At 37.0% G+C, this 26622-nt stretch overlaps 1 protein-coding gene across 1 annotated transcript in view; it reads left to right on the forward strand.

Moving 5' to 3' along the window:
* The first annotated feature begins 201 nt into the window (after positions 1 to 201).
* Positions 202 to 26622, forward strand: part of LOC117919918 (DExH-box ATP-dependent RNA helicase DExH1) — a 46517-nt gene continuing 20096 nt past the window's right edge. Inside the window, 9 exon segments of the mRNA XM_034837219.1 lie at positions 202 to 523; positions 1100 to 1245; positions 17647 to 17746; positions 17871 to 18086; positions 18230 to 18325; positions 21218 to 21493; positions 21808 to 22011; positions 22116 to 22271; positions 23957 to 24049. Coding sequence (XP_034693110.1) covers positions 251 to 523; positions 1100 to 1245; positions 17647 to 17746; positions 17871 to 18086; positions 18230 to 18325; positions 21218 to 21493; positions 21808 to 22011; positions 22116 to 22271; positions 23957 to 24049 — 1560 coding nt within the window. The 5' untranslated portion in view covers positions 202 to 250.

Genomic DNA, 26622 nt, shown 5'->3' on the forward strand with positions numbered 1-26622 from the left:
AGTTCTAATTTTTGAGAATTATTTTCCAAAACAATTCCCCAACATAGCGTAAAAATCTAGGGTTAATCCGGATAACCTTTTCTTTTCCGTTAGCTCTAATTATAGTAAAGAAAACATGGAAATCCATGTTTGATCTTTTTTATAAGTAGGCAAATTGGATGGACGAAATCTGTTATACCAACAGTGGACTTAGGCCGCGTACCAGCCTAGTATTTCTAGCATTGCCACTCACTCTGCGGTGCACGTGTTAATGTCTCTTCGTTGTCTCAGTGTCAACTGCAGTTTCTTCTCCAAGCATCTCTCTTCATCGCCGAAAGAGTTCGCATTACTGTTCCGGATCTCGATTTCCACCATGTCGTATAGGCCGAACTACCAGGGCGGCCACCGTGGCGCTGGCGGTCGCGGTCGCGGAGGCGGTGGCCGTCGTGGCGGTGGTCGTGGTGGCGGCGGCGGAGGGCGCGGCGAGCAGCGATGGTGGGATCCTGTGTGGCGAGCGGAGCGGTTGAGGCAGCAAGCGGCTGAGGTATTGTCATTGAGTAATATGTTTTCGTGGTCGTGTCATTCCATTGTAGGGTTTTGACGGTTAGAGAAAGGGGGTTTTGTGTGATGCTCATGGATGCTCCGTTTGGTTCCCTAGAAAATTTAGGAAAAATTGAGATTGGGAATTTGAATAGACCATGAAACAGTAAATTGAAATTTAAATAGTAGTGAAAACAAAGACAATTACGGTTTTTTTTTTTTTTTTTAAGCAAAAACAAAGGCCTTTACCTATGCCTAGTTCAATCATTTGCCTACTTTAGGCAATCTCTCTTGAATAGATTTTGGGAAAACATCTGGTTTGCTATTAAAGAGAAAATAAAATAAAAACCTCACGTCTGTGTAAGAAAAGCATAGGGACTGACAACCGATTCATCTCACTAGGCACTATTAGCAATTATAAGTGCATGCTCTCTCTCTTCAATAAATACAAGGGAATTTTTTTTTTTTGTTTGTTTATTTGTCTTTTTTCTTTCTTCCTTTATTTTTTTTTATTTGGTTTCAAATTCATAATTTTGGATATTCAGTGGTTTGTGTCGGTGTGTTGGAAACATTGATCCAGGTAGAAGTGCTCAACGAGGATGAATGGTGGGGTACAATGGAGCAAATGAAAAGAGGTGGGGAGCAGGAGATGGTAATCAAGCGGACTTACAGTCGAGGAGACCACCAAATCCTCTCTGATATGGCTTATCAGTTGGGACTTTATTTGTAAGTGTGCATCATTAATAATTATACTAGTAGCACTGAGGTATGAATAGCGTTCTTTGTCTGCGTGTGAGAGCCAATAATACATGAATTTTAAAGGAACTATTGAGGCCGTGATCTGGCAGTTTAGGATGGTCTTGTCTATACCAGACAATGTTTAGTTGCCAATAAGGTCATTTTTTATATTCTTTATGATTGGGTCAAGTCAAATCCACTGGTTAGCTAATCTTGAATGTAGAAATTTGTTCTGGAAAAGAAGAACGGATGTGTTCGGTTGCAGGGAATTGGAACAAATGGGAGGCCTTAATTAATTCCATATCTACTTGGACTTTCAATTCTGAATGAATTTGAATTTAATAGGACCCCTATGGTAAAATTAGGAATTGTGAATTATGCAAAATTCAAATTCTTGTCAAATCCTATCCTTTACAGCCAAAAAAGAATTAAGAAATGAAAGGAAGCTTCCTGGGGCATGTGATGTGCCTTCGATCATGAACTAGAATTCTTGACTTTGACCCACCCACCAAGTCTTTAAGTGGGTTAGGTAGAGGGGCAAACTCACATCACTTGAGGTTAGCTTTGCCAACCATTGAGATAAATGCCTTTGTGTGGGGGGTGGATTCCCATCGTCATTAAAAAAAAAAAAAAAAAAAAAAAAAAAAAGAAAGGAAAAGAAAAAAGGAAATGAAAAAGGACAATATATTTGGTATATTCCAAATGGACAATTCAAATATACTAGTTTAGTATAACGTCCTTACTTAATTTCAACCATTAAATGTCATAGAATTAGTCTCAACAAGTGGAATAATTAAGAATAAAAAAATAAAACATTAGCAATTTTATAATATCACATACTTATTGGTTGAAATTGGTAGGTATGGTATTGGAGAGGTGCCATAGAATAACCTATTCCAGAGATGCTTACATGTGTTTTGATATTGAGTAATAAGAAAATATATATTACTTGGAGGAATTGGAATGGAGTGAATGGTATCAGAATTATAAATTGTATCTTTGAACAGATAATGCATGCTCATATCACGTTAATTGTAAGAAAAGGAGATTCAAATTGGAATTTTCTATTTTAGTTATTACGTCATTGTGAAAATTTTATAGTAAAGAATGTCTAATCATTGAAGAATTTCATTAGGAGCTAAGGATGAGCAAATAGCAGATAACAAAGGAATTTAGGATTTTAGAAAGGGTGGTGAATTATTCCTCTTCTTTTATCATAATTCAGAGATTAGAGGCCAAGCATAGATGGTCTGTCCTTCAAGTCATTGAGTAGAGAGGACTTAAGTGGGTTGGGGAGCCTTTCACAAAGGATGAAATTTTTGCAACGATATCAAATTTTGAGGGGGACAAATTGCTAGGCTTGATGGCTTTTCTTTACCATTTTGGTAGCACCATTGAGATGCTGTCAAGTATGAGATTTTGGGTCTCTTCAAAAATTTGTTGCTGGGAAGTATTTGTTTGAGGAGTTTAAGTACCTTTTCTAGAGCTAAGGTCTTAGGCTAACAAGATGAAAAAGGTAGTTGAGAAATTGGTTTTGAAATCTCAAAATGCCTTTGTGGAATGAAGATAAATATTGGATGTAACTCTTATTGGCAATGAAGCTGTTGACTAGGGGTTGCAAATTACTAGAGAGTGCTGTTTGTAAGTTAGATATTGAAAGACCTTTGACCATGTAAATTGGAGTTTTCTTCTTCTTTTCCTTTATTTTTTGTTGGTGTTTGGTGCTTTGGGCAAAAGTGGATTAATTGGATTTAGTGATGCATTTGAGCAATAAGGTTTTTGTTTTGGTGAATGGAATGGAATGCCTATGGGTTTTTTTCTAGGGCCTAGGGGGTTTGAGATAAGGGTGCCTCTTTTCCCCTTATTTATTTGTTATGGTAGTGGAGGCCCTTATTGTGCTCTCGAGAAGTGTAGGGGAAGGAGGTTTATTTTGGGTTTCAACGTGGGAGGTAAGAAAGGAAAGGGAGTAGAAAGCCTTGTTTGAACTGACTTTTGAGAAGCCAAAAGTTTTCTTTCTTTTTTTTTATAGTTCAACAAGAGTTTGTATAACTATTTGGTTCAACAAGAGCTTGTGTAATTGTTTGTTTGTTTGTTTGTTTTTTTTTTTCCTCAATGAGCTTATAGTTTAAAAAGAGTTTAATATGAAAGTTGGAAAAATGTGATGTTTTGTGGAAGCTCTATTTTTGACATAAGAAGTTATTTCATATTTAATAGAACTTTTACAATACCAACATTGTTTGTTGAAAATTATGACTTTGGTTTCAGTTTCAACGTTCATCTAAAGCCAAAAGCTATTTCAAATGGGCATGAAGTATCCCACCTTTTCACTAATGACACCCCTTATCTTCGCAAATGTTGTGTAGATCAATTGACTTATTTTTCATTTGGGTGTCTCTTTGATTTAGGGCTTTTTAGGTTCGAAAGTCAATCTAGAAAAAGTATAAAAGTGTTTAATTCATGTGAGGAAGGTCCTTGATGTGCTTGCTTCTTTTTTGGGATGTGGGGTGGGGAAGCTTTCTATGGCCTAGCTAAACTTGCCTTTAGGATTTTTTTTCAAGTCTTCATTAGATTGCTATGTTGTAGAGGTGAAGTTTTGCAAATGATTGGTACTATGGAAGCATTATTAGTACCTCTCAAAGGGTGGAAGTCAAACTCCTCTAAAAAACACCTTTTCTAACTTGCCTATTTATTTCATGTCTTTGTTTGTTATCCTTAGAGAAGTGACCTTAAAACTAGAAAAAATGAAAGGGGTTTTCTTTGGGGAGAAGAGCTCTTGAAAATAAGCCTCATCTAGTTAACTGGGTTGTCATTTGTGTGGAAAAGAAGAAAATGGGGCTTGACATCAAAGTCTTATCTTCTCTAAATAAAGCCTTTCTTGATAAGTGGATTTGGAGGTTTGTTCTAGAAAGAGATCCTCATTGGAGATGTGTAATTATGGGAAAAATACAGGGAAGATCCAGGAGGTGGTGTCCCATGTATGAAGGGAGAGTTTTGGAGTTGTATTATGGAGGGTTATATGAAGGGTTTGGGGTGCTTTTAAGGATTAAACCAGATTTGCAGTTGCAGTGAAAAGAGAATCAAATTTTGGCAAGATACTTGCTGTAGGGATTTGACTTTGAAAGACTCTTTTCCCTTTCTTTTCTCTTTTGCAACTTATGAGGAAGCATGGGTGGTGGATCTTTGGGATGGAGTTAGAACCATCTTGTCTTAAAAAATTTCCAAGATTGAGAATTGGTTAGTGTTGAAGCTTTGCTTAGGTAGCTTTATTAGATAGTGCAGTCCATTGAGGAGGTGATAGGCTGGCTTTGGGGGCTAAAAAGAATGAACATTTTGCAATAAACTTATTCTATTACAGATTGGAGTTGGATGAAAGGTAGTTTTCCCCTTAAGAAGTTTGGGAACCTTGGGCTCCTTTGAAGGTGGGTTTTTCCCCCCTCCATGTGAAGGGGGAGGATATCAACTTTGGATTAGCTCAAACTGTAGATTTGTTGTTGTATGTATAAAAATGTAGAATCAGGTTAGGCAATCATGTTCTGGATGCATTAGCAAAATGTAGAGCTAGACATATGCTTTATTTTGTTATAGATTTTATACCTCTATGAATTTCAGCTAGATTTGACTTCTTGAACTAGTATACACTTATGCACATTTGTTATCAGACTTTGTATGGAGAATTGTGTACTTCTTAGAAGGATTTCTTTCTTTGTATTTGCTATTTTAATGCAATAAAGTTATTGTTTCTAATAATAATAAATAAAAAAGAGAAAAAATGTAGAAACAACTAGCTACTTATGCATTGTGGGAAAGCTCAATCCCCCCCCCCCCCCCCCTCTTTTTAATATTAGGTGCTCTTTGCCCTTGAGGCCTGGCTCAAGTGGTAAAGGGTTAGGGTGAGTTTATGGGGGGTTCTGGGTTCAAATCCCTATGGGGACAAAAAAAGAAAAAAGAAAAAAAATTACTTGAAAAAAAAAAAATCTTTTAGGTGCTCTTTGTTTGGTTAGTAACATATAGGAAGGTAAATACCAATGACATGCTACAGTTAAGACCTTCCTACTTGGTCTTTGCAATCAAGTTGTTGAGGGCTTCCATGACCAAAACAAAATGATAGGGTGAAAGTGGGTCCCTCTGCTTCAAACCTCTAGAGGTTAGGAAGAAGTTTATGGGGTTGCCATCAACAAGAATTGCCAATCTCTTAGAAGCAATGCAAAAGTGGATCTTCTGTCTCCATTGGAATCAAATCCCAAGTTTTCTAAGATCGAGAGAAGGAACTTCTATCTCACATGATCGTAAGCTTTTTCTCTATCCAATTTGCAAACTAAGCCCACATTGGAACAATGCTTCCTCGAATCAATAACCTCATTTGCAATCAAGGTGGCATCAATGATCTGTCTACCCCCCTCAAGAGCATTCTAACTGTTTGACACCATCTTGCTAACCACCCTTTTCAACTTATTAGTTAGGGCTTTAGTTAGAAGCTTATAAAGCCTCCCTAAGAGGCTGATTGGCCTAAAATCCTTCACTTCATCTACACCTCCTTTCTTAGTGATAAGAACTAAAAATGTTGCATTAAAGCTATGAGCCATGGAATTCTTTGAATGAAATTCCTCAAATAGCTGCATCACTTCCCTACCTATTATAGGCTAACAAAACTTCTTAAAAGCCATTGAAAACCCATTTGGCCTTAGCGCCTTATCACCCTCCCAATTCTAAAAGGCTATAGTCAGCTCCTCCTTCGAAAAAGGCCCCTTTAAGCCATCTTTATCCGAAGAGTCAATGCTCTTGAATAACTTCCCGCCAAGTTAGTTCTTAGTGAGGGGTCTTCAAATGTTGCTTTAAAGTAGGAAAAAATATCTTCCTTAATCTCCTCCTCTTTTTCCAACTGAATACAACTAATAGTAAGATTTCCAATGATATTTGCATTTCTCCTTGCATTAGCCATGTGAAGAAAAAAATTTAATGTTGTTATCCCTTCCTTCAGCAAAAGAGCCATTGACTTCTATCTCTCTCTAAGAGGTTTTTTCTAAGATGGCTTGGTGACTGTGGTTATCTTTGGCTATCTTCTGGCTTCTCTTACCCTCTTTAGAAAGAGGTCTTAGCCTTTCTACGCTATCCCAATGGTTTATCAGCTTCAAAGCAAAATCCTTCCTAGCTGAAACATTACCAACCACCTCTTTATTCCACTTCAAGTCATTTTTCAACAGTTGTAACCTCTTAGCAAGCATAAAACTAGGACTGCCCATGAAATTATGCGTTTGCCACCACTCTTCGATTTTATTCGCAAAGCCTTCTACCTTTAACCACATGTTTTTAAATCTAAATGAGCTTTTGCTTTTTCTCTCCCCTTCACAATCTAGAAGGATAGGAGAGTGGTCAAACCCTAGACATGTTGTAGGGCCCTTGATACATGATCCTCCCAATCACCAGAAAATAGAAAATGGTCTATCGTTTGTAGACAATCCTCTTTTTTTTTGTGAGGATAATGTAGATTAGTTGAAATATTGGAAGTGGATTGTCAGTTGCTTTGAATTGGTGTTAGGTTTGAGAATAAATATGCAAAATGGTGAAATTATTACAATGGGGGAGGCAAAGGATGTAGATAGAGTGACTTCTCTTTTTGGGTGTAAAGTAGGGAAACTTCCTACTTCTTATATAGGCTTATTCCTTGAGGCCCTTCACAAGCTTTTTCGTGTGTGGATTTCAATTGAGGAGAGATTTAAAAGGAAATTGGTTGCTTGGAAGAAATAGTACTCGTCCAAAGGAGGAAGACTTGTCCTCATTAAGAGCACTCTATCAAACCTCCCTATTTATTTTATGGTCATTCCCAAAAAAATGAGGATCAAATTAGAGAGAATTTAAAGAGACTTTTTATACGGAGATATGGGAGAAAGGAGAAAGGAGAAAGATCCACTTGGTAAATTGGCCAAGTGTTTGTAAGTTAACTTTGGAGGGTCTTAATCAAGCCTTGCTAGGCAAATGGTTATGAAGATTTTATTTTGAGCGAGAGAGGCTCTGGAGGAAGATCATTCTTGGAAAATTTGAGGAGATGAAAGGGAGATGGACTACTAAAGGGGTGGGGGATTCTCTTAGGATGAGCCTTTGGAAAGACATTAGAAAAGGTTAGGAAGAGTTCAACTTAAAATTAACTATATGAATAGGAAATGGTAGACATACAACATTTTGGTGGGGTAGTTGGGTGAGGGAGTTTAAGTTGGGAGGGGACAGAGGTGGCAGTTGGGAGGTTCAATTTAGAAGAGCCTTCCAAGATTGAGAGATAGAGGAGTTGACCTATTTTTTGAACCTTATTTACCTATTAAAAGTGTAAGAAGAAGAGGATACTTTAATTTGGAAAGATGATAGGAGGGGAAAATCCAGTGTCAATTCGTTTTGCAATCCCCTAAGGGTTGAGAATAATTTAGTATTCCTAGCCAAAGAGATTTGAGGATCCCATGCTCCTCTTGGAAAATGTTTTTTTTTTACTTGGGAATCTGTTTGAGGGAAGATCTTAACTATAGATACGTTAATGAAGAGGGGATGAACAATGTTCAACAGATGCAACCTTTGTAAAGATAGTGAAGAATCAATTGATCACAATTTGATTCATTATTATGTGACACTAGTTGTTGTGGGGCGGTCAGCACCTCGAGATTTGGGTCCCCATGGAGAGTCCTAAGGGCTTGGCCATGGAAGGTTCCTCGGTTATAAAAGAGTTATGTACTTTTTTGTTAGCAGCCTTTGGCTTGGTTTGGGTGTTTCTGGCCTCAATGAGAAATCTCCTACTAGAATGGAAATTTAGGGGGCTAGATAAGAAGAAAAGAGCAGTTTGACACTTGGCTTTGATATGCTTATATTGATGTAAGTTTTTTTTTTTTTTGTTTTTTTGAGAAACAACAAAGTGATATATTAAAATTGGAAATAAGAAGTATAATAGAAGGATGGGAAATCCTTCTACAAACAAGAGCTAAACAAAAGAAATACCAAAAACCATAAACCATAAGGTAATTACAAATGTAACCTCTCCTTGTTAACCCACACCCTTGGAATTACATAATGCTACCCAATAAGGGGGATGCCCTTAAAAATTGTGGTGCAAGAGGCTTAAAAAGAAGCAAGGAAATGAATAACATCCCCAAGATCCTCTAAGATCCTTGCCTTGTCCTAAAAAATTCCTAGCATTTGTTTCCTGCCACACAACCCAAATCAAAGCAATACAAGTGGTTTGCCACAACACTAGGCCTCTCGTGGAGCTTCCTAATCCCTTATATTTAATGGTCATCATGTCACAAACACTCTTTAGGGGAACTCGATCCATCTTGGCCAAATTGAATAATCTGTGCCATAACCCCATTGTTAAAGGACAATGAAGGAAGAGATGATCTACTAAATCTCCATGCTACATACACAACTTATAGATATTAGGACTGGGGGTTTTGTATGGTCTTCTCAATTGTAGTATGTCATTGGTGTTTACTTTCTTGTGTGCCACTAATTAGGCAAAGGACTTGACCTTAATAGAGACTTGAGATTTCCAAACAAAATTAGTAGGGAATATTTTGGTGTATTTTGAAAGAGTGTAATTGAAGGACTTTCAAAGACGAAGAACTTTTAGATCAATGATTGAAGGAATGAATTTTTCATTCAGTCACTCTTAGAGTGGTCCCGATATTCATTTGGATTAGAGAACCCTTTATGTTGAATTTCGTAGAGTAGGGTGCACCCTCCTCTTTTTGGTGATTAATAATACATGCTTTTGTTTATTAAAAAAAAAAAAAAATTCTACAATTGAGAAGACCTTTCAAATCCCTTAGGCCTAATTGATGTGTTTTAAGTAAGGAAAGCGGAGAGTATATTGATCATTTTTTATTTTTTATTTTTACATTGTTTGATAACTTTAGGGCTATAGCATTGTCTATTCAAAGAAGTCAAAATTAATTAGGTTCCACTCAAGAGTATATGCGATATAATGATCATTTTATATAGGGGTTTGGGAGAGCTTTAGTAGAGGCTAGACCTTTTGGCACATAGCTTGTCACACATTGCTTTGAATTGTGTGGTAAAAGAGATATGTCAAAATTTTTAAGGAAGAGTGGAGGATGATAGAGGGTTATGGGATTTACTTGACTTCTATTCCTCTTTTTGAGCCTTGTGCATCGAGGCTATTAAAGGCATTCCTCATAGTGTTATCTAACTCAATTGGCTTACGGTCTATAAATCAAAAGGTTTTGGACATCCTTGAGAGGAGTTGCGTTTGTAGTCTAAACCTTTGTATAAACGCCTTGTATGGTAGAGGGGGTTAATCATATTATGATTTGAGTTTTTTTAGTAATTATGGGGAGGACTCCTTCTTCTCATGTTTTCATTAATATAAATATATACGTCTCTTGTTTCTAATTTAAAAAGAAAAATAATCTTTTAGGTGCTCCCTTCTAAGGTGGAAGAGTTGTCATTGTGATGACATGAGAGTTTTGTGGGGAAAAGTTGTAGGATGGTACGGAGAGTTGCTTCTTTGTGCCTGTTTCAAACAATTTGGGAGGAACAAAATTGAAGATATTTTGAAGGAGTTGAGCGGTAAGAAAATGACAAAAAAAAGAGAATGGATTACTAGAGGGGTGAGGGATTCTTTTGGGATAAGCCTTTAGAAAGACATTAGAAAAGGGTGAGAAGATTTTAGTGTTAGAATTTCTATTTGAATGGGAAATGGTAGATGTGTAGACTTATGGGAAAGAGAAGGGGGCAAAGGGGGAGGGCATTGGGAGATTCAATTTAGAAGACTCTTCCAAGATTAAGAGATAGAAGAGGTAGAAGAGGTTACACATTTTTTAGAACTTCTTCACTTGTTGAAAGTGCAAGAAAGAGATGACACATTAATTTAGAAAGATGATTGAAGGGGAATTTTCAATGTCAAGTTGTTTTACACTTCCCTTAAGGATTAGAATAACTTAAGTTTTCCAAGCAAAGAGATCTAGGGATCCTATACTCCTCTTAGAACTTTTTTTTTTTTGTTTTGTTTGGGAAGATATTTTTTTGGGAAGATCTTAACTGTAGATACTTTAATGAAGAGGGGATGGAAAATGACTAATAGATATAGCCTTTGTAAAGGCAGTGAAGATCAAATGATCACATTTTGATTCATTATGACAAGACTAGAAACCTATGGACCTTTTTGTTAGCAGTTTTTGGTGTGGTTTGGGTGTTTCTAGCTTCAGTGAGAAATCTCCTCCGAGCATGGAAATTTAAGGGGCTAAATAAGAAGAAAAGAGCAATTTGGCGCTTGGTTTTGATTTGCTTGTTTTGGTGTATTTGAAGAGAGCATAATTGAAGGACTTTTGAAGAGGAAGAGCGTTCAGGTCTAAGATTTAATGATTTCTTGATACGATTGCTTTTAGAGTGGTCCTAAGATTCTTTAGAGTTGGAGAACCCCTCTATGTTGAATTTCTTAGATGCTCTTTATTGTGGTTAGAACCTTGCCTTGTTTTTGTAGGCTAACTTTGTTTGATGCCTTTTTGGGCTGTTTTGTGTATACGTATGCATAGGTTACGCCCCTCTTTTTAGACGCTTCTTAATAGATGTTTTTGTTGTCTATAAAAAAAAAAAATCTCGTGTGTAAGGATAAAATATTGCTATTTATGGAAATATTGGTGGTTCGATTTTGTGGATATATGTTAGGCCACCTGTGCACTTCACCTACACTAGGCGTAAGAATAATTCTGGAATTGCAAGCAGTAGCTGACGTGGAAGGAATGATTGCAAATTCTGTTAGAAAGGAGGTGTTGGGTATTTGGTTGAGATTTTCTGTTAGGACCAGAGGGGTGAAGGGAATAAAAGGTGAGGTGGGATTTGGGGAGGGGATGAAAAGAATGATATAGAATTGGGCTTGCCCATTTGGGAGAGAACTAAGCCTCTCGAAAGCTTGGATATTTCATTTCAGACATTAATACAGAAATACCAGTTATTCCTCTACTTTTTCTCTGCGTTTTCTGGTTAATTTCTTGCCTTGTGTGTATCAAATTGGTATCAGAGCGGTAACGAACTTGAGAAAATGGCTAGTAAAAACATGGCTCAGCGTATGGATTCTATGGAGGAGGTAATTGCAGCAGTGCAGGAAGAATTTCGGCGTGAAGTGGGTACGCTAAAGGAGGAGATGCAGAATCTGAATCACAGATTCGAGCAATTCATCAAATTGCAAGAAGACGCTGTACGGGCTGGAGGAATTTCTTCTGGGGGAAATAGGGTAGACAGACCTTTTATGGGGGAGGTTCATGGGTCAGATGGCAGCTCTGGTTCCGCCGGATTTCGCCATGAATCCCGATTTCGGAAGCTCGAAATGCCTCCGTTTGTCGGAACGAATCCGGATGGATGGATTCTCAAGGCGGAGCGATATTTTGCATTTAATCGACTAACAAATGAAGAGAAACTTGAGGCTGCAATTATGGCTTTTGAAGGTGATGCACTGCTTTGGTATCAGTGGGAAAACAGGAAAAGATCCATCGTTCTTTGGGAAGAGATGAAGATGCTTCTCTTGAAGCAGTTTCGAACAACCCAGGCCGGCACTCTTCACGAGCAATGGTTAGCCCTGGTTCAAGACGGAAGTGTACAGGATTATCGCCGGAGATTCATCGAGTTGTCGGCGCCATTAGAGAACATTTCTGATGAAGTAGCTCTGGGTAATTTCATTAACGGGCTGAAGCTGGAAATCAGAGTGGAGGTTAGGATTCTGGAACCCAGCAATTTGGGCCGGGCCATGGACTTGGCCCAAAGGATTGAGGAAAAATTGTGGATCACTAAAGCCCATAAACCCTTTAGTGGGGTTACAAGAGCAGGAACAGGGATTTCACGGGGCAATATTGTGGCCTCTGAAGCCTCCCGATCAATTTTTAGGGCAAATCATTCGGAAGCCAAGATCGCCGGGGAAGTGAGGAGACTTTCTGATTCGGAGCTACAAAAGAAACGAGAGAAGGGATTGTGCTTTCGGTGTGATGAAAAATGGGGACCCGGGCATCGCTACAAGAAGAAAGAACTAAGTGTTCTTCTCATACATGACGCCGATGAAGAAGAATCGAGTCAGATTGACGTTACGGAAGAGGCAGTGGCTGATTTGGAGGCGGTTGAACTTAATCAAGTGACGGAAGTTTCGCTCAGCTCTGTTGTGGGATTAACTACCCCAAAAACTATGAAATTAAAGGGAATGGTGGGTGAGCAGGAGGTGGTGGTCTTGATCAATCCAGGTGCAACCCATAATTTTATATCTTTAGATTTGGTTAAAAGAATACAGTTGCCTATTGATGACAATGAAGAATATGGGGTTACTATGGGGACCGGAACTGCTGTCCGTGGGAGAGGATTATGCAGAGGGGTAGCTCTTCATCTACAGGGGATTGATGTTGTAGAAGAATTTTTACCACTAGGGTTGGGAAGTGCTGATGTGATTTTGGGAATCAAATGGCTTGAGACCTTGGGTATGACACATACCAACTGGAAAACTCAAGTAATGAAGTTTAGGCTGGGTAATGAATCTGTTACTCTACGTGGGGATCCTTCACTGGGGAAGACACTAGTGTCTCTAAAGGCTATGATGCGAACCATCAAGCATGAGGGCACTGGAATTTTAGTGGAGTTGAATTAGTTAGAAGGCTTGGGTGAAGAAAAGTCCGATGTGCCACCATTTCTACATTAGATTTTGGCAGATTATGCAGAAGTTTTTGACATGCCCATGGGACTACCCCCTATTAGAGGACATGAACATTCCATTGTACTCAAAGACGATAGCCAACCGATTAGTGTTCGTCCGTATCGCTATCCTCATGCCCAAAAAGACGAAATTGAAAGATTAATCAAGGAAATGCTTGCAGCTGGAATAATCCAAGTCAGTAACAATCCCTTTTCAAGTCCAGTTCTGCTTGTTAAGAAGAAGGATGGGTCTTGGCGATTTTGTGTGGATTATAGGGCATTGAATAAGGTAACAGTACCAGATAAGTATCCAATTCCAGTAATAGATGAGTTACTAGATGAGTTACACGGTGCAAAAATTTTCTCTAAGTTAGACTTGAAGTCGGGTTATCATCAAATCAGAGTTAGTAGCCAAGATGTTCACAAAACAGCTTTTCGGACTCACGATGGGCATTACGAATTCCTCGTCATGCCCTTTGGGCTCATGAATGCCCCTGCTACTTTCCAATCCTTGATGAATGATGTCTTCCGGCCCTACCTTAGGAAGTTTGTCTTGGTATTTTTCGACGACATCCTGATTTATAGTCCTTCTGAAGAGTCCCACCAGCAGCACCTAAAACAAGCTCTAGAGATTTTGCAAGCTAACCGCCTCTTCGTCAACCAAAAAAAGTATGAATTCGGGAAAACTGAGGTGGCTTACTTGGGCCATATCATTTCTGGACAGGGGGTAGCAGCAGATCCTAGCAAGATTCAGGCCATACTCTCTTGGCCAACCCCCACCACTTTGAAAGCTCTAAGGGGATTTTTGGGATTGACGGGGTATTATTGGAAGTTTGTGGCTGGGTATGCCCGCATTGCTTTGCCATTGACTGATCAATTAAAGAAGGATAAATTTGGGTGGAATTCGGAAGCCGCTGCAGCCTTTGAAACACTTAAGCAAGCCATGACCTTAGCCCCTGTTTTAGCGTTGCCTGATTTCACCAAACCCTTTATCATAGAGACAGATGCCTCTGGATTTGGTTTGGGTGCTGTTCTTCTCCAGGACCAGCAGCCAGTGGCTTATTATAGCCAAGTTCTTGGTTCCCGAGCTCGCCTTAAGTCTATATATGAGAAGGAATTGATGGCCATTGTATTTGCTGTTTTGAGGTGGCGGCCATATCTACGTGGAAGACGGTTCATTGTGAGGACAGATCAGCTGAGTTTGAAGTTCCTTTTGGAGCAGCGAATAGTTGGGGAAGAATACCAAAAGTGGGTTACTAAACTCATGGGGTATGACTTCGATATACAATACCGTAGTGGGGCAAGCAATCGAGTAGCAGATGCTCTCTCCCGTGTATCTGATCAAGTAGAGTGTACTACCTTAGTAGTACCTCAGTGGCAGCATTGGGACACTTTACGGACAGAATTGGCAGAGGATGATTTTCTGAAGAAATTAAAGGACAACATCACTTCGGGCACTCAGTCTCATGTTGGGTTTACTGTGGAACAAGGGGTATTGTTTTACAAGAATCGTCTCGTTATTCCACGGACATCTAAGCTCATTTCTACTCTAATTGGAGAGTTTCATACCACTCCAGTTGGGGGCCATTCAGGGGAAACAAAAACTTATCACCGCCTTGCAGCTGAGTTCTATTGGGTTGGTATGCGTAAGGATATAGCCAAGTTTGTTCGGGAATGCTTGGTTTGTCAGCAGCACAAGTATTTGGCCACCACACCTGTTGGGTTCCTACAGCCCATTCCTCTTCCGGCGCAGGTTTGGGATGAGATCACACTTGATTTCATTGAAGGGCTACCTCGTTCGGAAGGTTTGGATGCAATCTTGGTAGTGGTGGATCGACTTAGTAAATATGCTCATTTTATCGGCTTAAGACACCCATTTACAGCCGTCTCGATCGCTACCATTTTCACTCGTGAAATTGTGAGGCTTCATGGCATTCCTCAATCCATTATTTCTGATCGGGATAGAGTATTCTTGAGCAATTTCTGGAATGAGTTGTTTAAGTTGCAAGGGACTTCTCTTAAGCGTAGCACTGCCTATCATTCACAAACTGATGGCCAAACGGAGGTTGTTAATCGATGTCTAGAAACTTATTTGCGTTGTTTTGCTTCTGATAAGCCGCGTAGTTGGGCTCGATGGTTGGCTTGGGCTGAATATTGGTACAATACTTCATTTCACTCCTCCACTTGTTGTACCCCTTTCCGTGCTTTGTATCGTCGCGATCCACCCCCTCTCATCCGTTATGAACGAGGCACTGCGTTGGTGTCTACTGTAGATCAGCTTTTGGATGATCGAGATGCTGTCTTGGATGATTTGCGCATGCATTTGTTACGGGCGCAACAGCGGATGAAGCTGCAAGCTGATACCAAGCGTCATCATGCAGAATTTCAAGATGGTGACTTAGTTTTTTTGAAGCTAAAACCATATCGGCAGCATTCTCTTGTGCAGCGAAAGTTCGAAAAATTAGCTGCTCGATATTATGGTCCTTTCAAGGTTCTGCAGCGTATTGGCAAGGTGGCTTATAAGCTAGAGCTTCCCCCAACAGCAGCAATCCATCCTGTTTTCCATGTCTCTCAGTTGCGATCTGCACATGGAGTCTCCTCTTCTTCACCAGTTTTACCTCCACAATTAACTCCTGAACTTGAACTTGTTGTGGAGCCGGATTTATTGCTAGATGTTCGTCCGAAAGCTCAAGGCCAGCCGGGTGAAGTTGAAGTGCTGTTGAAATGGAAGTCTTTGCCAGAATATGAAGCCACTTGGGAAGATTTTCATTTGATTCACCAACAATTTCCTGCTTTCCACCTTGAGGACAAGGTGAAAGTTTGGGGGGAGGTAATGTTAGGCCACCTGTGCACTTCACCTACACTAGGCGTAAGAATAATTCTGGAATTGCAAGCAGTAGCTGACGTGGAAGGAATGATTGCAAATTCTGTTAGAAAGGAGGTGTTGGGTATTTGGTTGAGATTTTCTGTTAGGACCAGAGGGGTGAAGGGAATAAAAGGTGAGGTGGGATTTGGGGGAGGGGATGAAAAGAATGATATAGAATTGGGCTTGCCCATTTGGGAGAGAACTAAGCCTCTCGAAAGCTTGGATATTTCATTTCAGACATTAATACGGAAATACCAGTTATTCCTCTACTTTTTCTCTGCGTTTTCTGGTTAATTTCTTGCCTTGTGTGTATCAATATATTGATGGTTGAATTTTATTAATGTATTGAGATATGTTAAAAAATGTTGATGGAAGTTTTGACAAAAAATATTTATGGGACAAAAATTAATCAAAACTTGTAGAAATGCTAGGGAAAACTAAAAAAAATGATATTACAGCTTAAATAATTCAGATATTAAAGTTGTTTTATTGAAGAAAACCATCTATGTATGATAAATTTGCCGCATTCACTAATAATGTACAAAATCTAGAACACATTTGCTAAGCATATTTAATAACAAGTTAAAAGGAATTTAAAAATAATGTAATTAAAATTAATTAATTATTATTAATGCTTTTTTTCCGTAAAGGTGGTGATTGAGAATGCCTTTAAAATGATTATCTTTATAGTATTCAAGAGATAAAAGAAATGATAATCTATGTATGTATTGTAATGATTAAAAATATTAACAATTTTATGTACAAGTTATGTTTTTCTTGTATTTATATAAGGAAAGACTCGTTAATAAGATTATTATGATTTTTTATGTTTTTAATAATATGTTAAATGAAATTCCAAAAAAAAAAAAATATATATATATATAATTGAAGTTAAAGTTTAAGAGGGACAGATAAAGTTTATTTACAATTGTATCCATTTATATATTTTACGGCCAAGTTGACTAATTGGTTAGCTATATCATCATGCTAGAGACTTGGGTTCGAATCCTAGCTCTCCTTCATTTCCATTTTAGGCTTGCGTTGACTGGTGTTAACCTTGCTTTGACTGGTCAAAGTGCCTTTAGATGGTGAAAAAATCGACGAAACTCTGATGGAATGGGAAAAAACTCAAAAAATTGGTAGATAGGTACTGCAAGATATGTCGTGTTGATGGGACCTGACACTCGATATATCCTCATGTATTGCCAATATTTGATGGCATTTTCATCCTTGCTCATTTGCACCCATTTCCATGGTTTCAGCCTCCTCAAGCTAGTCATTCTACTGTTTTAGATTTTATTGATTAGTTGGATTGTCAAGTGGAGTTGTTTTTTGTCTCCTCTCCATGTATTGGTGTCATTTGTATACCACCTGTGTACTTGGGGTTCACCCTCCTTTTGTTAGGCGTGTGCGCTTGCGCGCACACACAAATATATATGTGTATATGTATGTATGTATGTATGTATGTTGTATGTATGTATATAGCTCTTAGTAGGCTACACCACAATGGGTTTGTCATCTACTGAATGTTCATGCTTGAAATTTGACTAAGATTTTAAGCAACTTAGTTGCTACAAGATCACCTAAATGGTCTTGCTTGCATACCTTTTCCTATTTCTTTTCCTTTCTGTCTTCACTTGCTGCCCTCTTGTTAACTACCTAAATTTTCCTTGTGAGTTTGATTCATGTACTGTGGCATTAATTATCAAATCTACATGATATTATTTCACTTTGAGGTAGCTATTAATGTTGGAGACTGCATATTCATGTCTGTTGTTTTGATGGTACCCCTGTAGTTGTCTATGGTTAGCCTAAATCTTACAAATTCTCTTCTTGATTTTGTGCTTGTGGAAAGAAAGCCATGCATATAACAAGGGGAAGACACTTGTTGTCAGCAAAGTTCCATTGCCAAATTACCGGGCTGATCTTGATGAACGCCATGGATCCACACAAAAAGAGGTGTATATGATGTTTTAAATTTATCTTCTTTTTCTTTTATCAGAAGGTGCTTGATGTACATGGAAAATAGTTTAATCTCTTTTCCTATGTGTGTCTTCGATTTTCATTTTCAAACTTTTTGCAGATACGAATGTCTACAGAAACAGAAATAAGAGTTGGTAATCTGTTGGATAGCTCGCAGGAGGTGGTTACCGTTGATGGTCCTTCTGCTGTGTCCTCACAGGGTGTTAAACCATCATCATCTGGTGCAAGTATTACATCAGCGGTGTCAAAGTTGGAGATCGATACCGCGAAGGAGGGTCTTAGTGTTGAACTGAAGCAAAAGCACGAAAAGATCAAGGTACTTCTCGCTAAGTTGTCCAGGTCACAACACTCTTGGATGTTATCATTCTTATGGAATAATTGCTATGAACATTTGCTTAAACTTCTTATAAATATTCATTTATTAATTACCCCTCATGTAACCTTATTGGTTACTTGCAGGGAAGTAATAGTGTGAAGATGATGCAGGCATTTAGAGAAGAGCTTCCTGCATTCAAAATGAAATCTGAGTTTCTGAAAGCTGTTGCAGATAACCAGGTGCAATTTTGTATTTGATTCAAATTGAAAATGTCATTTTATTATTTCTCATGAATTGACATGATAGTACATTGTGCGGGACCAATATTCAGAAGTTTGTCTTTTGAATGATCATATATTTTTAACTGGAAACATAAGTATCACTGATGAAAAAAAATTATATAAAAGGTTTAAGGAAGAGAAATCCTTCAAAATGAGGAAATAATCCTAACAAAAAGAAGGCTAAATGGCTAAGACTATGATTGTATCCCCAATCCCTCTCAATTGCCCATATCTTCATAAGTCCAGCATCCAGAACTTCCTTTTTCCATCCATGAGATGATGACAGGAAAGACCCCTTAATAATACACCATGAAAAACTTGTTGGACCACTTCCTATAAGCTTTCAGACTGCTGTAGCTTGGTATCAATTGCAATGTGAAACCCCAGAGAGTCTGAAAGAAGTTGAAGATATAGAGCCTGTGGAATCTCTATCAATCCCTCTTATGGTTGGTTGATTTTGATTTCCTAAATCACTTTCATCTAGGTTGATTTAATATTATTAGTTGATTCACTCAGAAGTCTCCTGCAGAGCACCAAGACCATAAGTACACCACAATCTAGTTGAACAAATTCCCATTCAGAGTAACACTCTCAAATTCTCTGGTAGTCAACTCCGAAAGGGAAGACAAAAATCTTATCCTCCTACATATCCTCTACCATTGTTTTCCTAGTGATTAAAATATCATGATATTTCGAGTTTCGATGGACGTCAACACGATATATAGGAGAGAAATATTGGTACCTCGATATTTCAGTAATTTATTGGGAATTTCGACAATTTATCGGCATTTTATCGATTTTTCGCTGATATTTTGCGATGTTTTAGGCAGTCAACGTGGGTGGGGCAGTCAAACTTCAAAGATTTTCAATTTTTCTGCTGCTGAGGGGAATCAAACCCCAACCAAAAGCTTTGTCAAGCCACTAAGCCAACCATTGGGGCAAGCTTGCCCCTTGTTATATATGTGGCACCAAAAATATATATAGAGTTAAAACTCATCATATAAACATAATATTAAAAGAATGTTTTAAAGAACAAATTAATTATAATTATTTTATAATTAAATGAAAATTTTTTATTTAATTGATTACCAAAAATATAAAAATTGTCTTGATAATTTTCTTCATAGTGTTTTTAATATCATTAATATATTAGTTAAATATTAAAAATTATACATATGTCATAATTTATTTTATATCATTTAATACAATTGAATTAAATGGATTATAATTTTAATATTAAATACATTTTTAAATTAGACATTATAATCGAATATCACAATGTTATGGTCCAATAATATTTGATATAATTTAATAATAAATGTACATTTATGTGGCTAGGCTCTAAGTAAGGGTAGGGATTGTTTTATTTCCCCCTCCCTTGGTTTCGAGTCTGTGGGTTACTTTTGTATGCTCCCTGTATACCAAGAGGGCACTAGTTTGGTGTTTCCTCTTCCCGTTTAATATTATTCTCTTTATCTATAAAAAAATAATAATAATAATTGTACATTTATAAAATTCATATTTTTTTATTGACGTATACAATGTTATTATCAAATATGATAAATTATATCATACATGTATAAATTTCTTGAACAAAACAACTTTAAAATATCTATTATACTTCTAATTTTATTTTTAAGAGTTTTTTCTTACATTTTTATAAGTTTTGATCAATTTTAGGTTCACGGATATTTTGTGTCAAAATATCCGCCAATATATCTCCGATATATCCGATATATTTGTAAAATGGAAGTATTGATATATTTGTAATTACCGATATTTTCATCCTTGTGTTTCCCTACCTTGAAATATTCTATAATTCCTCTATATCCAGATCACCTGGGGCAATGATGATATTATTAGGATTAGATTGCATGTCACAATTTGGTTTGCCCTTTGACTCCCTATGGAAGACTGAGGCAAGATGGTGGCTGCCACAGCTATAGAACATGGCATGCAACTGGTTCTTTTAGCCTTTGCTCCATCCACAAAACAAAGACTCAAGCCATCCCTTCTCAGCGGTGGTGTTAGTATAACAAACTCTCTGACGAAGAAAAACGGCAATGGTTCCTAGAATCTCTTAGGACTTGCTGAACACTATTGTAAATCTGGATAGACATTAAGTGACAGCTTCAATGAGGTTATTAAGCATAAATGTCATTCATGGGCTCAGTGGGTCACATTTTGATGGCTGATCTTGGTGAAATTTGCATTGCAAATTTGAGATTTCCAAGTTGGTATTTCGCTTCTCACTTTATGTCTGAGCTTGGGTTCAAATCATTGTTTGTAGATTCTTTAGTCTGGTATGAGTGTGCATGTTGTTATGCTGAAGGAAGGCAGGCATGGGGGCACTGCTTATTGCGAAGGAGGGAGGGAGATTTGGTTTATCCTAGGAGCCTTTGAACAATTGAACCCTAGCCAAAACAGTGATCTCTTTGTTCTGGACTTATCTTTTCCCTTTTCCTTTTCCCTTTTTTTTTTCAGCTCCAGATTTTTCAAATGCTTGTTGCTTTTTGGTATGTCCTTTTCTGTGTGCTCTCTGTTGTCTCTCATTGGTTCATGAGTCTTAGCAAAACTTGTTTGGTGATAATGAATTGTGTTAATTGCCTTTTTTAAGTGACACTTAAGTTTCAAAGACTGATTTGGTGAGAGAAATGCATTCAAATGCAAAATTTATGTGCACATGAAATGTGGAACATCAGGGAAGCATATCCCTTTTTTTCTTATAAAAGTTGTGCTAACTAGATTTTAATTTCCAATGAAGTTTTCCCTTTTAGCTAAATTTTCTGGTCGTCATTAATAGCACATATTATTCTCACTGATTCTTATTATTTTTGATTGAGGATATAGGTACTGGTAGTTTCAGGGGAGACAAGTTGTGGTAAAACGACACAGCTCCCTCAGTTTATCCTAGAGGAGGAGATATCATCTCTTCGAGGTGCTGATTGTAACATAATTTGCACTCAACCCCGTCGTATATCTGCCATATCTGTTGCGGCTCGAATTTCCTCTGAAATGGGTGAGTCTCTTGGTGAAACTGTTGGTTACCAGATTCGCCTGGAAGCAAAGCGCTCTGCTCAAACACGTTTGCTATTTTGCACCACTGGAGTACTACTTCGGCAGCTGGTAATATATTTTTTGTACCTGTTATTTTTCATTGGTAAAAGTTTCACTCTTATATTTTTGTTCTTCTGTCTTTATGTCTGTATCTTAGCATTTTAAGAACTTGGAATCTCTCTTATCCTTACATGGAGGTTGATTCATGCATTAGTTAATGATGCTGTTTGTGGGTGTAAGATTCCAGGATGCTCCAAGAGGATCAATGCTTGTCTATGCTTAATGTCATTTGAAGGATTAGTTGTTGTATAAGCATACTGGGATGGCACACACATTCTGATGTTTTCTTTTTCATTCTCTTGTGATTTTGATGTTAAATACAGGTTCAGGACCCAGATCTAACTGGTGTAAGCCATTTGCTAGTGGATGAAATTCATGAAAGAGGCATGAATGAGGACTTCCTTTTAATAATTTTGCATGACCTTCTTCCTCGGCGACCAGATCTGCGTCTTATTCTAATGAGTGCTACCATTAATGCTGACTTGTTCTCCAAATACTTTGGAAATGCCCCAACTATCCATATACCGGTATTGTGGATCTTTTTAGTCTTGAGCTGCTGGGACATGTGTTTTGAACTTATTCAACACATATTTGTGTATTTATGCAATATTATCCTTCAATATGCTGGCAGGGATTTACTTTCCCCGTGGCAGAGTTGTTTCTGGAAGATGTATTGGAGAAAACTTGTTATAATATCAAGTCAGAGTTTGACAACTTTCACGGAAACCCAAAGAGGAGGAAGAGACAACAGGATTCTAAAAAAGATCCTTTAATGGAATTATTTGAGGCATGCTCATCTTTCCCAAAATATAATCCTTATCCTCCTTATTGTTTTTTCCCCTTTTTGGATGAATAGTTGAATATGTGATTTATGCCAAAGATTTATAAGACTATTATTAGTTCTGTAACTTCTAATAACTTAATGCTAATGTTAATATGTTATTGCATTGGTTACTAGATCTTTCCTTTTTCTTCTCATCTAGGTGTGAAATGAACTGCTAATTTGATGCTCCCATGTAAATACCTATGTGCATGAAAACCTTAGGTCACATTTAGGTGCATGGAACGTGGAATAAAAAAGGAGGATTCTAATTCCATTGTTTGGATGTGCAAGAAAAGTGGTTGGAGCTAGAATCAGAATCATTTCCTATAAAATGCAGCCTGCTGCCTGCTTTTTGTGGGAAAGTAAATTCTGCATATTATGGGAAATGGTTCTAATTCAGTATGAACAAGAATATCACCTTGAAGTTGGGCACAGCTACTTGTTTTTTTTTTTTTTGTTCAGGAAGTGAATCCACTTGTGCAGCAATAAACGTTCTACTATCCAAAAATGCGATGGTGTGTTTGTAAATAGTATAATGCAGACAATGTCTTCAAGTACCCAGTACATATTATTTATTGTTGCACAATGGTGTTTTCAGGCAGGAAATGTTTGGAAGTGCTAACAGGGACAGGATTTATCTGGTTGAGTGATGCCACAAAAGTACTTCTGATGTTTGGGTCCTTTGGGACCGAGAAACAATAAATGAGTTTGGCTATGAAATACGAGAAATAATGCTTATATTGCATTAGTTATAAATGGAATCTTGGAATGCTCTTCTTGTTTTATGTCTTTTATTTTGGCATCTGGAAATCTTTATACTGCAGTGGATATTGAAAGTTTTGACAATTAGTGATTAGAGGCTTTTACAAATAAACGGTTGAGGAAACCATGGGTTTCTAAGGATTGGACATGAAGTGAGTGCAATAGAATTGGGAGGAAACTAGTTATCTGGGCAGCTGTTTTTTTAAGCTCAAATCCATTTTAGTCTTTCTAAGACAAATAATATAACACATGAAAAATGCTGAAAATGTTCTGGTCTACAAATCAATTACTGTAACAAACATGATAAATTCGGTTGTCTATAGTTTTGACTGCTTCATTACATCATATTGTAGTTTGAATCAGTGACTTCTATCTGGTATCTAAAAATTGCATAGACATGTTAGCTATTAGTGCAGAAGTTCCTGTATCATATTGGCTTTTGGTAATGCTTGTATATAAAGGGTATGGGTTCTAGTTCTGCCTATGTACTCATTGTTTAGTCAGTCTTGATGTATTTAGCTTTTGAGCAAAAAATTGTACTAATCAAGAATTCCTCACATCATGCATGAACATGATAATGGGATCGTAATGTCCTATATCCTATTATGCTAAATTCCATTATTGCTTTCTTAAACAAATCCTCGTCAATCATTAGGAGGATCATTTTTTTTTAAACCTTTTGGGTTTTCTTCTCATTACTCATTTGGTCTCATCTTCCATTGACACATATGTTACACTTATTTAAAATGTAGCCATGCGTGTGTACAATTTAAAATATAACCATTTATTTCCCCATTAAGGAATATATTTTTCTTTCCTGCTATAGCTTGAGAGATTATGTCGTAAATTCTGTTAAATTCTTATTGCAACCTTGCCTTGTTTTGTAGGACACTGACATTGATTTGCACTACAAAAACTACAGCACTTATACAAGACGTTCTCTTGAAGCTTGGTCTGGTTCACAGCTTGATTTGGGTCTTGTATGTACCTCCTGTTACCATCTGAAGCACCTGTTTAATTGCCAATTTGAAGTTTTCTTCTTGCACTAACAAAGTATATTGTGTCTATGAACTTGCATTACTATGACGATACGTCAAATGAAAAAGGTGTATGAGGGGTCACTAGCAGTAGAAGGACCATAAGTTTTTTTTTTAGTAAGTATAACAACCAGTCAACCACAAGAAGTGGCATTATTTGAATGAACAAACTTTAGAGGAAAATTCAACGTCAAATTGTTAACTGAAACATGGACATGTGGTCATGATTAATTTTGATTTGTCCATTTAATTTTTTATTTTTATTTTTGATAGGTGATTTTGATTTGTCCATTCATGTGCCGTGTGTGCCTTACAATAGTGTTATTAGGATTGGACCACAGTCCAGTTACCTGCCTATGTCTTGTTTGGTTTTTTTTTCTTGTGACCACTTAAATCAAGAAGCCTCCAAATCCAGTGTAATCATTCAAACCTGAAGAGATCCGAGTGGTGTGGGTGGTAGTGAGCTATGGTAGTTGGGTGGCTTGTAACTTCTTTCTTTTACCTTTTCCATGGGTGTCATATCTGAAGATAAACCTGAATAAGAGCGCCCTTTCTGGTATTGATGTTAATCACATTCTTCTCTTTTAGGTTGCCAAGACCTGATTGGTCCCTTTCCATAGTGGAAATCTGGAGCTTCTCATTTTCAGGTTGTGTTTTCATGAAGGATTTCTAGAAGACTAGATGGCTGGAAGAAAGCTTTTCTGTTCTTAGAATGAATGGACCTGGGTGCACTTTGTTGTTATGACAGAATGGTTGGAAAGGTGAGTGTAGAGTGAAAACCCTTCTAATGGGTTATCTTAAGCCTCTCTTTGATGAATGCTCCCAAGGCAAACAGAATGGCATCATCAAAAATTTTTCTTGGGACATTTTCAGCATTAACTGCTAACACATGTAGGACTTCTGCTTGGAACCAACCCACTGATTTTAAACTTAAGAATTTTTGACCTAGGGGAAAAAAATGGTTGAGGGTGCTTTAACTCCTTGAAAGAATGCTACATTTCCCATATTGGAGCATGTTTTAATAAATTCTAATTTATTGAAAATCCAAATTTATTTTATGTCATCGAAGGTGGTGGTGATATTTATAGAATGTTTTTCTCCAGTATTGGTTTGGAGGGATTTGTAGGTCATTTAGTTGGATGATCCTTTTTAAATCACAATGCAAACAATCTTTAGGGTTTTGGTTTCCCACATCCAATAGGGTAAAAGTTCCTAACACTATATGTGCATGAGTTCTTCATAGCTATGTAGACCATAGTTGTTAAAAACTTACAACACACGATAAAATACGTTTTTTTTTATGGAAATTAATATGTATCGCAATCTGTATCTTGCTTTAAAGCGTTTCTTACAATACATATATGATACACGATCGGATACGTGATATTACAATACAACAATTCATACATCTTCAACTATTTTCTATATATTTTTTTAAATCAAATTATTTTTTTTGTTAAAAGAATTCATTATATTAATTGTTTAAAATATTCTAAAAAATTATAAATTGATTGTAAAAAGGAGAATTAGGTAAAATAATCTTAAATGAAAAACTATATTCTTGTTATCAAATGCTATATTAGAAGTGAAGTTATGTTTTACAATGATATTAATTTTTTTTTCATTTGAATTGTTTGAATGTTGATAGTGAAAATGATGCTGATTAGTGAATAATTTTCTTTATAGCTTAAAATCAAAGATGTGATGAATTTGTATATTGAAATCATATTTTGTTAATTTAAACTTCTCAAAACTTTAATATTCAATGTTTTCATATGATATGATATAACTTAACTCTTTAGATCCTACTATCTTTCATAAAATTGGTTATATATTACCCTATACTTCATACTTTTAATAGATACACACACACACACACACACACACACACACACACATATATATATATATATATATATATATATTTTCTATTTATTTTTCACTAAATAAACTTACAATACACGAAATGATACGATATAAGGTATAGAAAAATCGAAAAACGATATACGATACATTTTACAATTTAACAATTATGGTGTAGATGCGTTTTAAAGCTGTGAGTGCCCCTTGGGCTTAGAGCAAACAATATCTATATGAGAGATAGTAGGTCCTCACAAATGGTATTAAAGTCGATTCACGACTCCAGTATGAGAATTTATTTGACCTTGCAAAGGGTTTGTCTATTTGGCCTTATAATCTTGTGGGATATAATAAAAACATTGTGTTTACATGAGAGGTGATTGTGATATCTCATATTGAACAGGTGAAAAAGCTTTTGGTGCTATATATGTATGTGCTCCTCTTAATTATGTAGACATGTTTTCAAGCTATGTTGGTCCTTTGGGCCCAACAGACAATATCTACATGGTTAGGTACAGGTCGTTATAAATTGTATTAAAGTTGATCCCTAGCTCTAGGTTGGGAATTTGTTTGACCCCATAAGGTTGGTTTATTTGTTTGACCTTGCAATCCTACGGGACACAATGAAGGCGTTGTGTTTGCATGAGAAGTAATTG

Source organism: Vitis riparia, chromosome 8 (assembly GCF_004353265.1).
Source record: "Vitis riparia cultivar Riparia Gloire de Montpellier isolate 1030 chromosome 8, EGFV_Vit.rip_1.0, whole genome shotgun sequence".
Taxonomy (NCBI): Eukaryota; Viridiplantae; Streptophyta; class Magnoliopsida; order Vitales; family Vitaceae; genus Vitis; species Vitis riparia.